This window comes from Cetorhinus maximus, chromosome 18 (assembly GCF_964194155.1).
Source record: "Cetorhinus maximus chromosome 18, sCetMax3.hap1.1, whole genome shotgun sequence".
Taxonomy (NCBI): Eukaryota; Metazoa; Chordata; class Chondrichthyes; order Lamniformes; family Cetorhinidae; genus Cetorhinus; species Cetorhinus maximus.
The window spans coordinates 14,676,737-14,692,956 of record NC_135896.1 but is presented as its reverse complement, the minus strand read 5'-3'; the positions used below and the strand labels follow the sequence as shown (position 1 = coordinate 14,692,956).

Below are 16,220 nucleotides of genomic sequence, written 5' to 3'. Positions count from 1 at the left end.
CTTCGCCTCCATTGTCTAGCTGGACGATGGGATTTCACTCATCTGGTTCCATTCTTATCTATCTAGCCATAGCCAGGGAATCACCTGTAATGGCTTCTCTTCCCACTCCCACACCATTACCTTTGGATATCCTTGGCCGTCTCCTATTTCTCATATAGATGCTGCCCCTCAGCGCCATCATTAGATAGCATGTTGTCAGGCTCCACATATAAACTGATGACATCAAGCTTAACTCACCACCATCTCTCTCGACCCAGTCTCTCCACTGTCTGTGATTTGTCACACTGCTTAGCCAACATCCAATATTGGATGAGCAGAAATTTCTTCCAATTAAGTATTGGGAAGACCAAAGCCATTGTCTTCAATCCCCTACAAAATCTGGTTCATAGCTAACAACTCCATCCCTCTCCCTGGCAACTGTCTTGAGACTAAGCCAGAGTGTTTTCAATCTTGATGTCGTCTGTGACGCTGAAATGAACTTGGACCATGTATCGCTCCTTCACCAGGACTCTGTTTACAAGCCTGTAATGTCGTCCAATTCTACCCATTTCACATCATGTATCTGAAACCCTAATCCATGCCTTTGGATGCTGCTAGTCTTGATTATTCTAATATTCCCCTGTATAGCCTCCCATCTTCCACCCTCCATAAACTTGAGCTTATTCAAAACTCTGATGTCTGTATCGTAACTCACACCAAGCCCTGTCCTTCCATAACACCTATACTCGCTAGTCTACATTGGTTTCTGATTTGGCAATACTTTAAAAAAAATTCTCGTCCTTGTTTTCAAATCCCTCCATGGCCTTGTCCTTCCCTATCTCTGAAACCTCCTCCAGGCCTACACCCTTGTGAGATTTCTGCGCTTACGCCAATTCTAGCATTTTGCATCCCCAATTTAATCACGCCACCATTGGCAACTATGCCTTCAATGACTAAAGTATTGTACAGATCTATCAATGTTATTTATATGGACTTCTAGAAGGCATTTGATAAAGTCCCCCATGAGAGACTGTTATAGCTGGAACTCATATAGTTGAAAGCAAGTTATTGGCTTGGTTTGGAAATTGGCTCAGTGGCTGGAGACAGTGTAGTGATAATTAGCAGGGACTCCGATTGGCAGGGTGCAACTTGTGTCCAGCAAAGATCTGTGTCAGGGCCACAACTGTTCACCATATTAATGACTTAGATGATGGGATAGAAAGCCACATGTCCTAGTGTGCTGCTGACACAAAAATAGCCAGCATTGTAGGCAGTGTAGATGGAAGTATAAAATTACAAACCAATATTGATGGATTGAGTGAATCGGGCAAAACTGTAGCAAATGGATTTCCATGTCAGTAAATGTGAGGCCATCCACTTTGGACCTAAAAAGGATAGAACAGGGTATTTTCTGAATGATTGAATGCTAAAAACTGTGGAAGTCCAAAGAGAGATGGGGACCCATGTACATAGATCATTAAAGCAGGTGCAAAACAAATCAAAAAGGTTAATGGAATGCTGGCCTTGATAGCTAGCTGACCTAGAATACAAGAAGGTATAGCTAAGTTAGACCATGCCAGGAATACTGTGAGCAGTTCTGGGTATCACAGTTTAAGAATTATTGGCTTTGGAAGGAATGCAGCATAGCTTTACCCAAATAATATCTGGACTCCGAGGGTTAAATTACAAGGAGAGATTGCACAAACTAGGATTGTATTTCTAGAATTTGGAAGGTTGCGTGACTTTGACCAAAATTTTCATGATAATAAAGATAATAGGGTAGATAGAAACTACTTCTGGTTGGGCAGTCTTGGACTAGGGGGAATGGTCTAAAAATTTGAGCTGACCTTGCAGGGGAAATTGGGGGACACTTTGCACATAGAGTGGTACAAGTTTAGAACTCTGTCAGATTTTAAATCTAAGATTTATCGTTTTTTTGTCAACCAGGGTTATTGAGGGATATGAGCCAAAGACAGCTATATGGAGTTAGGTTGAAGATCAGCCATGATCTCATCGAATGATGGAATAGGCTTGAGGGGCTAAATGGTGTATTCCTGTTCCAATGTTCCTTATGCTGCCAAGGTCTTAAGCTATGGAATTCCCTTGTAAACCTCTGTCTCAACGTCTGTCTCCACTTGTAAGATGTTCTTTACCTCTTAAGTTTTTAGCGATCTGTCCTATTACCTCCTTTTATGAGTGAAGTACCTTAAAGCATTGTACTACTTTACAGGTATTATAATTCCACGTCAGACCAACATGCCAGAGTAGCAGTTCAGGATCAGGTACTGATACTTATAGTCTGCTTGTTGATTTTCAATTACTGAAAGCAGGGGAACAGTATTAGGACTTCATGCTCTAACTTTTTTAAGCCTTCCTGTGGAAACTGCCTTGTTGGAAACGTGGCAACCAACTACAACTGCAGAAGTGAACTCAGTGGTGGGGGTTACTGTCCAGGGAATCACATGAATACACTTGCATTCCATCATTCCTTGTTGCAGTTTTCCTGAAAAGACCCCTGAGAAAGACTATGCTTGGGATTATAGCACTTGACAAAAGTGAGTGATTAATACTGACCTATTGCAACCTGCACTCCTGACTGAAGGGCTTTGTGTGGAAAAAAATTATGCGCATTAACTATTTGCTTTTTCTTGACGATAGAAAATGAAAAGAACACAGTAGAAAAGAACGTGTCAACTCCAGGAACCAGTGTTTACTTCGAAGCATACTTGTATAGCGCAGCAAATTATGCTCACTCTCAATGGCAATTATCACCAGTCACAACTGCCACCATGGGTCGACACCCATCAACTAACACAGATGAAGAAGAAGATGAAAAAGATTTGGATCAGGAAAATCAGACAGTTGAGAAAGTGAAGAAACCCAAAAAGGTTTATTGTTACATATCACCAAAGGTAAGAAAGGGCCCACTAAGTTGTGAGAAATTGTCCTGAAAGTTAACAAAATAACTAAAACATCAGGAACTGAAATTTACCAGCCCTTTGGGCTGGAACACAGAATAGGCCAGCAAAATGGCAAGGGAAGGCATCGGAAAGAGTGGGGGGGCAGGTGCCTTCCTGCTCCCAGCCTTCTGATTGGCAGCAGCCCTGGCAGCATGTTGCAGGCAAAATGTGACCCGATGTCCTGCCGACCACCGTCAACCCCCAATTTTGGCCTTTCTGGCAGGACCCTTATCACCTCTGTAGAATTCTGCCACAGGTCTCTCAATCACCTTCAATTTTATGGTTCCTAATCAAGAAGGCAAAACTCATTTTTTAAAAAAAAGCATAAATTGTTGACTGGCTGCCAAAGATGGTATGTGTACAAATGATACTACTACACGGTGATAGATACTTCCCACCTAGGATACTATGAAGTCATCGGTTAAAGATAATGCTTATAATCGCTCAGATGGGGGAGAGAGTCAGTAAGAGACAGGTAGTAAGTGGAGGCTAGTTGCTTCCCTCTTTTTATAGTTAAGGAGGAGAATATTACAGATTGAATTGTGCACTTATCAAGCAGCTCAATAATAATATTGGCAGTTGGTTTGGAGCATGTTTCTTGTATTATGATCTTGGTAGAGGCCAGTAATATGTTTAGTTTTTTTTATAATCCAAAAACCCAGGTATTTACTCAAAGAATTAATCCACGTGGTTCACGGTTTAGACAAAAGAATTTTACTACACCAAAATCAAAGAACAATACTCTATTTTAAATAGTCGGTTACATTAAAGATATTAAAAATACAACCAACGCAAGTTAGTTATAATCTAAACTGCTCAAATCAATTTCCTTCCACACCCATCTGACTTAAGCCCCACCCCCAATACTCAAATCAGATAACTTATCAGGAATTGGAAGTTTAACCACTTGGCCTGAAGACAGTTTCAAAGATTCATATAAGGGTTGATATTTCTTGGACCCCCTCTGCTCCCCTGCTCTGTTTCTTTTCCCCCTCCCCCACCTCCCGCTGTGCTCAATGCTACCTTCTTGATGGCAGTGATCCAATTGAGGAGGAGGGCCCAGCGGCACCTAGTGCAGCTTTGAGAGGAGGCCCGGCCTGATGTCCATGGTTCAGGGAAGCCTTAGCAAGAACCAGAGGGTGAGGAGGTTAGGTCCATCCCAGGGAGGCGACTCGCATGACCGAGGGTCTACTGAAGAAGACGTTCCTATCTGGCGATGAGCTAAAGATAATGAAGCCCACGGTCTGTACTAGTCAAGAGATGTAGTGAATCATATATGCCACATTCTGCAGGACTTTCTAACACCCCGTGGCCTCGGAGGACATCCCTTGCAAGTGCCCCTTGAAGCTCACCGCCGCTCACAATTTTTTTTTGCCTGGGGATTGTTCCAGGGATCCACAGGGACATCTCTCAGACCTCAACACACAAATATTTCAAGGAGGTGACAGATGCCCTCTACAGTAAGGCTTATTATGTGAAGTTCTAGCCAGGCTGCTAGTTTCTAAGGTTTGCAGTTATCTCGGGCTTCCCTAGAGTACAAGGTGCAATCGATTGCATGCACGTCACTTTGAAAATTCCATGGCAGCAACCCCTGATGTTCATTAACGGGTCAGGGTTCCGGTCCCTAAAAGTTCAACTGGTGCGCAATCATCTTGCACCTTTGTACCAGGTACCTTGGGAGTTCCCATGACTCATAAATCCTGAGTCACTTCCAGGTGCCTCTCATATGTGAAGGGCCTCAGCAATTACAAGGCTTGGTGCTTGAGCATAAGGGGTACCTGTTCAAACGATGACTCATGACACCTGTGCGTCCTCAGAGTGCCTTGGAGAAGAGAGACAACGTGGCGCATAGCAGAGCAATGGCATCCTGACGATGTGCATCTGATGTTTGACCTGCCCAGGTAGGGCTCTGCAGTACTCTCCACAGAGGGTGTCCCACATGATCGTGGTGTGTTGCGCCCTTCGCAACCTGGTGCTTCAAAAGGGGTTCCCTTGCCAGAGGGAGATGTGAAGGAGGCTGAGAGTTCAAAGAACAAAGAAAAGTACAGCACAGGAACAGGCCCTCCGGCCCTCCAAGCCTGCGCCGATCATATTGCCGTCAACTGAAACATTTTGCACTTCCGGGGTCCATATCCATCTATTCCCATCCTATTCATGTATTTGTCAAGTTGCCTCTTAAACACCACTATCGTACCTGCTTCCACCACCTCCTCTGGCAGCGAATTCCAGACACTCACTACCCTCTGCGTAAAAAACTTGCCCTGCACATCTCCTCTTTAGTTTTCTCCTCTCACCTTAAATCTATGTCCCCTAGTAATTGACTCTTCCACCCTGGGAAAAAGCTTCTGACTATCTACTCTGTCCATGCCACTCATAATTTTGTAAACTTCTATCAAGTCGCCCCTCAATCTCCGTCGCTCTAGTGAGTTCCTTGGACAATGAAGAGCTGGAAGGGCAGGAAGCTGGATTAGGAGATGAGGGTCAGCTCTGTGTGAGTATGCTATTGAAGAAGCACGACATGGAAGATGTGCCCGCGCCACACCGATAGCCGCAAGATTCCAGGAGGAGTAAGGTGCAGGAAACTAGACACGACCACATTCCTTCTGTCCTTTAGTGTCAGTGCACTGAAAGGCAATTACAACCACTAGCATTGAGAGCAACTTCTGAATTCGGACTTGCACTTTCAACTCTCAAGATTCACCAGGCCCTAATCTTTGGAATGGTCAGCAGCAAACCCTGTATCTGTGCACTCTGGGAAGTGAGAGTTGACACAACAGCGTAAACACTGTGTCAAAGAACTTGATGCAGTCCTCACCATCTTAATGAGAAACTTCTGGCAGACATTGAGATATGTGCATGGCTAGGGAGACCACCATGACTGCGGGTCTTGTGCATTGGCACTGCCAATAAAGACAGCCATCTCATTTTGAGAAACAATTGCAGCTAACCCTCCAAGGCTATTAAGCACACCTAACTCCATGCCCTCTTGTAAGGAGTAGAGGTTACTAACGCATTTTGCAAACACTTCCAGTAAAGAGTTTGACGCATCTCTCTGATATAACACAAGGGTTGAGGAACTATCATGAATCAATTACACATCATGTGAATGTGAGGCTAACAAAGGGAGGCGATCATTCAGTGGGAGCATGGCTCACCCTTGCAATAAGAGGGCACACAGATGCATATACACAACGTGTTCAAAAGATGGGACCATTCTCATAAACAGCAAATGTATTTACAAAGGTGCATGATATATACAGTATTGAGCACCTGTGACCCAGAAGTGATGTCAGTTTCGTAATTTTTGTAACCCTACTGCTACGTCTTGGTGCATTCGTGATGTCCACAGCAAAGGTGGAGGCAGCCTGCTGACTGCTACGCCCTGTTGTCTTTGGTGATTTTGGAGGGCAAGCACTAGAGCACCGAGAGCTGGAGGGCCCGGACCTGCTTTGGGTTCACCCTCTTCAGCCTGTGGAGCTGGAGGTGGTGGGGGTCAAAGGCAGAGGGGATTGGGATCAGCTGGGCACTCTGAGTCACCTGGGTGGATGGCCCTGGTGTCTCCAGCTGCTGGTACTCCTCCCTGTAGGTGTCCGAGGGCCCCTGCCTGACTCCCTGAGAAGTTGCTCCTGGAGGGAGGTCAAGGTGCCGCACCCCTTCTTGCCTAGCCACTGATTGATCCCACCAGTGCCTTTAGCAATGGAGTGCAGGTCCGAGTGCAAATCCAACAGGATATGCTTCACCAGGATCTCCAAGATGGCTGCCACCTTTCCCATGGAGGCCCTGAGCCGATTGTATGTCGAAGCCATGACATCAGACAGAACATGGACAGACTCCTCCATCCTTTACTGCAACCTGTTGACTGCCTCTCACAATGCTACCTGATCTTCCGCTGCCTGTTGTTTCATCTCGGCATGTTGGAGACGGCCACTTGCAGAGGTTCATCATCTGACTCAGACTGCTTGATCTCCAGCAATCCTTCGGGTGTCAGAGACCTTGGCAGTCACTGCCTCTGACTGTGCGGAGATATGTCAGTGAGGTGCCCCCAAGCCTAATCTAGATTTATGACTCACCGGGGTATGTGTCTCTGCGCTGGTGGCGGTTGACAGTTCTTCATCTGATGCATCCCCTTCTGAGGTAGTCTGGGGCTTATGGTTGGTCTGGAACCCTGGGCCTGCTGTTGCCTGTAAGAGAGAGAAGATCGATTTAGGTCATAAGCAGGCAGAATACAACATTGCATGTCACTCACTGTAATTGTCAGGATGTGATCAACTCACGGAGGGCTCATACTGGCTTGCTAGGAGAGGCCGATCTTGCCTTCCCCACGGGAGCGACCTTTGTCTTTGCCTGTCAGCTAAGTGGCATTCTCCTCAAGCTGGGACAGCTCCTGGACGTCTGCCATCCCTCCTCCTGTCTGGAATATCATCCTCTGATTGTGGGTGAGCTTGGCCTGTGTGCAGATAAATGAAATGGAATGAGATGGAGAAGTTGGGAAGCATACATGCCTGCTCTGTGTGCTGAGCCCTCCACAGTAAGGGCTGAAGATGGGATTTGTGCAGCATGATAGATGAGATGCTAGTGATTTTAAAGTATTCGTGAGACAATTGGTGCTGATGTCTCCACTGTTAATATTGTGTGAGATCCCTGAGCAGTGTAACCCTTTGAATGTGTGATGCCACAATGAGAATTAGATTGGAGTGAGCTGAACTTACCCTGGCGGAGTGGATGAGATCATTCATCCTCTTCCTGCACTGGATGGCATTTCTCGGGCAGGTGCCCAGCGAGCTGACCTCCCTTGCAACTGCCTCCCAGGTCGGGGAGATGAGGCTGGTGGGCCTGCTGGAGTCATCCCTCAGGTAGAGGATATCCCAGTGCTGGCGGACCCCATGAATGAGAGCCTCAAGGGAGTCATTGCTGAACCTGAGAGCAGCATTTTTGTTTCGGTGGAGTCATATCAAGAAGTTTCCTGCACACAGCTGGCCTGCTGAGTGTAATGTGTGTTCAGGTGGTGTTTAAATATGGTGCCTGGACCTTTGACCCCAATAGGTAACGGCAGGGCGTACAAATCAGTGGCCACCCCACCATGTGATACTTGCCGACGCATAATTAGAGGGTCCTAGCGTGAAATCGGGTGCGATTTCCCACCCCATTGCCCAGTGGGAAATGCCACGAAACCTGTCGCACTTAGTCTCTGGAATGGAAAATTCCGCCCCTAGTTCTTGCAACAACCATCACCCCAACATAAAATATAGGCTTTTGCCCAAAAGCACATGGATCCTTACACTGGGGAGAACGCACTGACCTCTGTACTCTAGCAGTCTAGTCAGGCAGAGCACAGTCTTGCATACTGCCTAGTTTCCATTTAAACAGTTGGATGTTTAAGTTGTAAGAAAGTAAGAGAAGGAAAGAAGGACTTGCATTTATATTGTGCCTGTCACAACTTCAGCGCGTTCCAAAATGCTTTACAGCCAATGAAGTACTTTTGAAGTGTCACTATTGTAATGTATCAAAATTAAATAACTTGGGCATTCCTCAGGATTCATAGTCTATGAACTGACTTCAATCGCATTGCAATGTCAAAGTACAAGCGGGTCTGAAAATCTCATCTGGACCAAATAAGCAAGAATCGTGATATAATAGCGTGGTGTATAATTGGCTACTGCTGGGCTTTATGTAGACTCAAGTGAAACTGTGCACTCAATTCTGAGGTGAGCTCATTCAGGTGCTGACCATAACAGGTGTAAGTTTTGAGTGTGGAAAATAGTGTTCGTGCAATTTAAAGATGTGGCGACATTTAAATTGGAGAGACAAAACTCTACAAGCCTTTAGAGAGCCTTGAACATCATTATTAGTCTTTAACAAGACTGAAGGGTTGTGAAATTAAGAAATATGAATGGAGGCGAAAGAAAAGGAAGCTCAAGTTGCCATTATGTGTCTGCAGACAAGTAATGGAGCAGTCCAGCACTTGACCCTTGGTTTAATTGCTACTGCCTGTACCATTCATAACATCATCCCATCTGCTGACCAGAACTATGTGAAGACAATTCTACAAAGCCATTGTCAATTAGGTGTATCAAGTCTTGGTTATGTATTGCTAGGCATGGCCAATTAGGTCACACTGGCTGGTGATCACCCTTGAAGGCTATCTTTAATGTAGTGCCACTGAAAATGATAGTGTACTGTGATCAATGTCCTCCTGAGTTAGGGTTCCCAACACTCCCATTTCAAGGTGCAGTCAACTAGAATGGATGATTGTTTCCCCTAGAGACGAGGAGAACACAATCGGACCTGCCTATATTCAATGTTATGAAAACATTTTCATGTGCACGTAGCTTTCCTAGAATTCATCAGATAGGTTATGTTCTTTTTGGTGTAAGGAAGACCAGGCTATCATCTTTGTAATTTGTTCAAACGAAACTATGTACATTTTAGAGCCATCTCATGGGAACATAGGACTTAAGAGCAAGAGTAGGCTATTCGGCCCTTCATGCTTTCTCCACCATCTATGTGATCATGGCTGATCTGGTTGTGGTCTCACTTCACTTTCCTGTCAGTCCCCCAGAACTCTTGACTCCTTTGTCTATCAAACATCTGTTTAACTCAGCCTTGAGTAAATTCAATGACCCAACCTCACTCTGGGGAAGAGAATTCACAGACTAATGACCTTGGGAGAAAAAATTATCCTCATCTCCATCTTAAACTGTGTCCTCTAATCTCTAATCTCCTTTAGTTCTAGTCTCCCTCATCTTCAGGTAAGGCACAATTTTCCCCATCTGAAAAACTAAGGAGCATCTTTTTTATAAATTATTGCCAATTTTGTCTTTTCCCCCCTTGTCTTGAAAATATTCAATCCCTTGTTAGGCTATGGTTATTTAGCTGCTATCTGCTCTCTGTCTGGCTGTTGAGGCTATTGTGACTGAATCTGAACTTGTCTTCACCTCATGCCCATAGGTGCATGCCTCCATGAGGGTGATGCCTAACAGTTAGGAGCTGATATCCTGGCCACTTGATTTTCCTTTTCTCTCAGTTCCTTTAACCAAGTGTTGCTGCAGCCCATTATTTCATAGCCTCTTCTCTGTCTCTCCTGTACACTTCACTGAGCCTAGCAATGCCATACAGAAAGTCATTATTTGGGAGCTTTTTGTATCTCTCTCATCTCTTACCCACCGCTGGAACATGCATAAAATACAAACCCTAAACAATTCACAGCAATGTACTTGGCAGTTGGTGTAAATGGAACAATAAACAGAATATTTGTTTTCCAGCAATTCTCAGTGAAGGAGTTTTACCTGAAAATCATCCCTTGGAGACTTTTCACTTTCAGAGTATGTCCGGGAACAAAGGTGGGTCTGGAGTCCACACTGAAAATGATGAGTTTTTTTGGGGATGGGGTGGGAGGGGGCGTGGGTGGCAATTCTCAGTCGGTGTTTAATTATGTCACACTACGGCGAGGGTGAAGTGGCATGCTATGTATTTGTTTTGATCATATTTATCCAATGTTTAATTGCTGATTAGTTAACTAATCTCAGTTCAGGTAGCAGGAAAGTTCTACAATAAAGTTCTACTCTACCACAGATCTATCGGAAGAATTAACTGGTGTTACCAGCCTTCCTTGCAGTCCATTGCACTTTTGTTGGCTGGCTACAGTATGTAGGTGCCCAGTGAAGACAGGGTCAAATTCAGTTTCTCCCCACCCTCCACTACAACATGAATAGTCTGCTACTGCCCAGGCATACTAATGAACATTGGTTACTTGGATAGAATACTAGCAGATTAACAGGACCTGGAGTAGAATCTCAGGAGTCAATAGTTTCAACAGAATGCAGAAGAATTTAAGAGGGAAAATTGATGGACAAAACTAAAATGGTGACTTTTATCTTCTCAGTTTTACTATCATGGTCCAGATCCAGTGCATAAGTTCTTGACTCTAGTGGTGGATGATGGGATACAACCTCCTGTGGAACTCAGCTGCAAAGAAAGAAACATCATGGCAGCAACGTTTATCCGTTTCTTACATAAGAACATTGGTAATAATTGAAATCTTCAACTCATGTACTTCTCTGTTGTGTAGGTGTGCGTGAGAGAGAGAAAGAACACATTGCTGCTAACTTAAGGAAAAATTGAACTGGACAGCTAAAGAGCACCAGAACTGTGCTAAGTACTGCTTGGATAAGAATTCTCTCCCCTGATTTCCCATCCGGCAAATTGCCCATGTCTTCAGGTCAGGCAGAAAAGGAGTTTTGAGAAGCTGCCAAGTGGTGGCTAGGCACTTATGGGTGCAAAAGGCAAGAAAGTTTGGCAGCTAAGTTATTTTGAATCATTTGATCGTATTTTCATGTGGCTGGATCAAGTTACTGCTGTCCCGTTGCCTCAGGACAACTGCATATTAAAGGGCATGAGAAACCTAGTTAAGGAAAGGAAAATTTGTAATTTGGGTTTTAAAAAAAAAAGGTTGGTTTTATAGAGACCAGTCTACATTTACTTCTTGTGATCCCTTGTGTTCAGCTGTCTTCTGCCACTGCAGTTCATTCTCGCCCTCCTGTATGAATATACTTAGTATCAAATATCTGTGCAGAGTTGCTTCAGACATTTAGGGTAGGATTTTACATTCATCAGGCGGGTGGGCCCAGGAGCAGCTGGGAAATGGTTCACCGCCTGTGATTGGCCCTGCCGCGATTTCACGTTGGCCGGCCACCCAGCTTGAAAGACGCGCTGAGGAGCTCAGCGCTGTGGGTTGGGGGCGGGAGGAGCGTGAGTGCTAAAATCTGCGCCTGCGCGGGAGGAACGCGCACTGAAAGCTCCCTGAAGGCACAGAGCTGACTCAGGGAGCTGAAGAATTGTGGATTCAAAAATAAAGATTTTAAAAATGAGAAAAACATGTCCCCACACGTGACTCAGTCACATATTAAAAATGATGTTTAAAAATTTTTATTTTAAAAAAAAAATTACTGTTGGAAACCTCAGTCCATGAGCATCCCAATGTCATCACGCACTCTCACAATACTTGGTCGGTAGGCGCGCGCAAGATGAGATTTCCTAAAAAATGCAAAGGCCTCCTGGCCAATTTGCCCGCCCGCCAACCGAACCATTGAGTAGGCAAAGAAAAATAGGTTAAACTTAATTGATTAAGGGTCTTAATAGGCCTTTTAATTGTCAGCGGGCCCACTGCTGACTCTCGCGTGCACCTGCTGACCGAAGTTTCGTGAGAATGCGCGATGACGTCAGGGCACTTGCCTGACATCATCGCGCATGATTTTACACCCAATCGGGTCGGGAACACGCCCGCCTACAGAACATAAAACCCTGCCCTTAAGATTTTTACACAGTCAGCAACCATGATCATTTACATGTTTGTGTCACACATTGTGAATTGGCCATTGGAAATTATTGTCCACCGTGTATTCTGTCATTTTAAATTGTTCCAACTGTAGGAGTTGAACATATAATCAAAACTGGTACTTTAGGCAACATAAAGGGACACTTTGCATTGTCAAAGTGATGTGCTTTGGATGGAGTATTAAACTGAGACTCAACTGCCTGTTTAAAGAACTTTGATAAATGTTATATATTCCACTTGGGATAATGACAACAATTTATTCATGGCTTTGTTCTGTGATTGTTCAGCTTAGCCCACTCTAAGAACAAATCTGATTGCATGGATTGTTACTGTATTTCTTCCTTCCCCTGTACAGATGATATTATGATTTATAATAGTTATTTTCTAAAATTCCCTAGTCTAGAACAGCCTTTAGCAGATTGGAAGTTAGCAAATGTAACGCCACTATTCAAGAAAGGAGGGAGAAAGAAGACTTCAGGCCAGTTAGCCTAAAATCAATCAATGGGAAATGCTGAAATCCATTAAGAAAGCCTTAACAAATCGCTTACAAAATCATTGTCTGATAAGTCAACATGGGTTTGTGAAAGAAATCCTTTTGACAAATTTATTTGAGGTTTTTGTGGATGTAACAAGTAAGATAGATAAAGTAGATGTAGTCTATTTGGTTTTCCAAACAGCATTTGATGAGCTACACGCAAAAGGTTAATACAGAAGATGAGGGTTCATGGTACTGGGGGTAAAATATTAACATGGATTGAGATTAATGCACAAGAAGTATAGATTAGGGATGAACAGACATTTTCCAGTTGGCAGGCTGTAACTAGTGGACTGCAACTAGCCACAAGGATCAGTTCTGGGGCCTCAGCTATTTACAATCTATATTAATGACTTAAGATAAAGACATTGTGATTAATGTATGTAAGCTTTCTGATGTTGCAAAACTAGGTGAGGAACACACAAAGAGGCTACAAAGAGATATAGACAGGTTGAGTGAGCAACAAGATGGCAGATGGAGTATAATGTGGGCAAGTGTGAGGTTATACACTTTGGCAGTAAAAATAGAAAAGCAGAGTATTTTTATAAGGCCTTAAACTTTGAAATGTTGATGTTCAGAGAGACTTGGGTGTACTAGTACAATGAAGACAGAAAATAAGCATGCAGGTACTGCAAGCAATTAGGAAAGCAAATGGCATGTTGGCCTTTATTGCAAGGGAATTGGAGTACAACAATAAGGATGTCTTGTTAGAAATGTACAGGATTTTGTTGAGACCACTCCTGTGCACAATTTATGTTTAAGGAAGGATTACTTACACTGGAGGTGGTACAGCAAAGGTTCACTGGATTGGTTCCTGGGATCAGATGGTTGTCCTATGATGCAAGACTGAGTAAATTAGGATAATGCTGTCTGGAGTTTAGAAGAATGACAGCTGATCTCATTGAAATATGCAAGATTCTGAAGGGGTTTGATGGGTGGGCATTGAGAGGTTGTTTCCCCTGACTGGGGAATCTAGAACACACAGGCACAGTCTCAGGATAAGGAGAACGATCATTTAGGACTTGGAGGAACTTCTTCACATAGAGGATTATGAATCTTGGGAATTCTCTACCCGCATCGTTATGGACACTCCGTCATTGATTATGTTTAAGGCTGAGCAAGGCAGATGTTTGATGTCTCAGGGAATCAAGTGGTATGGGAGATGTGGGAAAGTGGAGCTGAGGCAGAAGATTAGATGATTGTACTAAATGGCAGAGTGTACTCAAGGGGCTATTTGCCTCATTTCTTATGTTCTTATTATACTAAAGCATTTTCATTCTTCTCTCTCCCAGGAGGTTCTGAAACTTTCCAAGACAAAGTGAATTTCTTTCAGCGGGAACTTCGTCAGATGCACATGAAACGATCACATACAAAGATTGTGCTAAAAGTCAGCCGCCACAGTTTCCTTGAGTCGGTGAGTTTAATGTGCTGTCTGGGTTATTGGAGTAGGCTATTACTAGAACTGTACTGCCCATAACAATTTCTCTTTAACATAGTCCATTAATTTTTTGTTTTTCACCTAACATAGGAGTGTTCCATTCGTGCATAAGTTTAGGCATTCATCTGACAGAGCATTATAATTTGAGGAATCCAGTCTAATGTGTAACTTAGAAATGATTTAATTTGATAGGAATTCTAATTGTAACTTAGTTTGTTTTCAATTTCTGTTTTAAATTCCTGCACTCCACTAGTCTCTGAAAGCCACACGAAACTTCTCAGTCTCTGATTGGACCAAGAATTTTGAGGTGATCTTTCAGGATGAAGAAGGTCAGTACTAGAGTCACCAAAATTTTGCAAAAGTGGTGTGTGCTTTAATGGAACAAACCCTACTTGTTATAAAATCTAATTGGTCAAGGTTGACAAATGTAGGCTGTGATGATAAATTGATGTGACTGAGACACTAAGTTTCCTTTGGATAGTGTGGGATTTCACAGAGCCTTGAGAGTTTTGCTTTTGTTAGTCGCCTCCCTCAGGATTTAACCCACAGCATGCACCTATATTCTTATTTATCACCAAACAGCACAAATTAACAGTGTTGTAGTAAGAAACAGTAAGAAGAATAGTATGGCAATGAAATGTCAGCTGTGCTCTGTTGGTGGAAATGTGTGTTCTCTTCCCTTTTCCGTGACTTGGTTGAGAACCTTGAGGCAACCTGCTTCTGGATCAGCACATTTGCTGCTATATAAATAAATGCTATAAATTGCAAAAGAGTAGCCCAGTTGACTCATTATTATTCCTGCACATAAGCAAAATAGTGCAAATGCAGGAAATCTGAAATAAAAACAGAAAATGCTGGAACTACTCGACAGGTCCGGCAGCATCTGTGGAGAGAGAAATAGCGTTAACGTTTCAGATCAATGACCTTTCAATAGAATTGGGAAAAGTTAGAAATGTAATAGGTTTTAAGTAGGTCAAATGGGGGAGGATGGGAAAAGAACAAAGGGAAAGGTCTGATAGAGTGGATTGTTCAATTGTGTATCTGCCAAAACTTGCTTTCACAGTCACATCTTTTTCCTCAGCAACTGTCTTCACTTCTGACTTATTCCAATCTAAATTCCACCCAGTTCTGTTTCAGATCCTCTTCACGTTTCTCTGTCCACTGCTCTTGTTGCCTCCTGAAATGCATGCTTAAAGCCATGTTGCTGTTATTAGTTATCCAAAGCATTTTGCTGCAGGATCACAAGTTAATTGCAACTACAATCAGGTCATCTTAATTCACCCATCCCAAACCGCCCTAAAGTAGCCCCATTGCAGTAATTAATTCTTAAAATGATTTAATAGTTCCTACTCTATTTGTGCATTAATCACAATTTCCCAATATCAGTACCATATTTACCTTGGAGAATTGTCAATATTCTAATCAAAAGAACGTAACCTCACATTCCTGACGTGATGCTGGAAGAATCTAAGGATGCATTCATGTGTTGTTTCAGCATTGGATTGGGGTGGCCCACGCAGGGAATGGTTTGAATTGACCAGTAAAGCGCTCTTTGACAAAAGCATTGGTCTGTTCATGCACTTCAGTGACAATAACCAGGGGCTGGTGAGTATACATTTCACTTAAAGTTCAACAAAGTTAGATTTAATTTCAGCTTGTAATAAATTATTGTAGGCCCCTAGAAAATATTATTTCTCTCTGGAAAAAATGATATTTTAAATGTGACAAGTAGGGAAGGGGGGGGGAACTGATTGGGTAATGCATTGAGTTAGAATTCTGTCCTTTGAACACTGGCTCCTGTACTGTTGGGAAAGCCTCTCTTTCCTGGCTGTAGAAGCCCAACATGAAATGAGCTTAAAGCGATTCCCTTATTCAAAGGCTGCCAATTTAGTAATATTTATCTGATTTTTTTTTGTGTGTGCTTTAGAACTGAGAGAGGTTACTTATTTGGTCATTTGTCTCATTGTTATGATA

The 16,220-nt window shown here is 43.3% G+C and overlaps 1 protein-coding gene across 3 annotated transcripts in view; it reads left to right on the top strand.

Annotated features, from left to right (window-relative positions):
• The window catches only part of arel1 (apoptosis resistant E3 ubiquitin protein ligase 1), a 73,812-nt gene that overhangs the window by 38,108 nt on the left and 19,484 nt on the right, over positions 1-16,220 (top strand). For all 3 annotated transcript variants that reach the window (XM_078562127.1, XM_078562125.1, XM_078562128.1), the window contains 6 exons: positions 2,638-2,891; positions 10,202-10,279; positions 10,822-10,963; positions 14,101-14,222; positions 14,500-14,575; positions 15,742-15,851. In XM_078562127.1, coding sequence (XP_078418253.1) covers positions 2,638-2,891; positions 10,202-10,279; positions 10,822-10,963; positions 14,101-14,222; positions 14,500-14,575; positions 15,742-15,851 — 782 coding nt within the window. The remainder of the gene's footprint in view (positions 1-2,637; positions 2,892-10,201; positions 10,280-10,821; positions 10,964-14,100; positions 14,223-14,499; positions 14,576-15,741; positions 15,852-16,220) is intronic.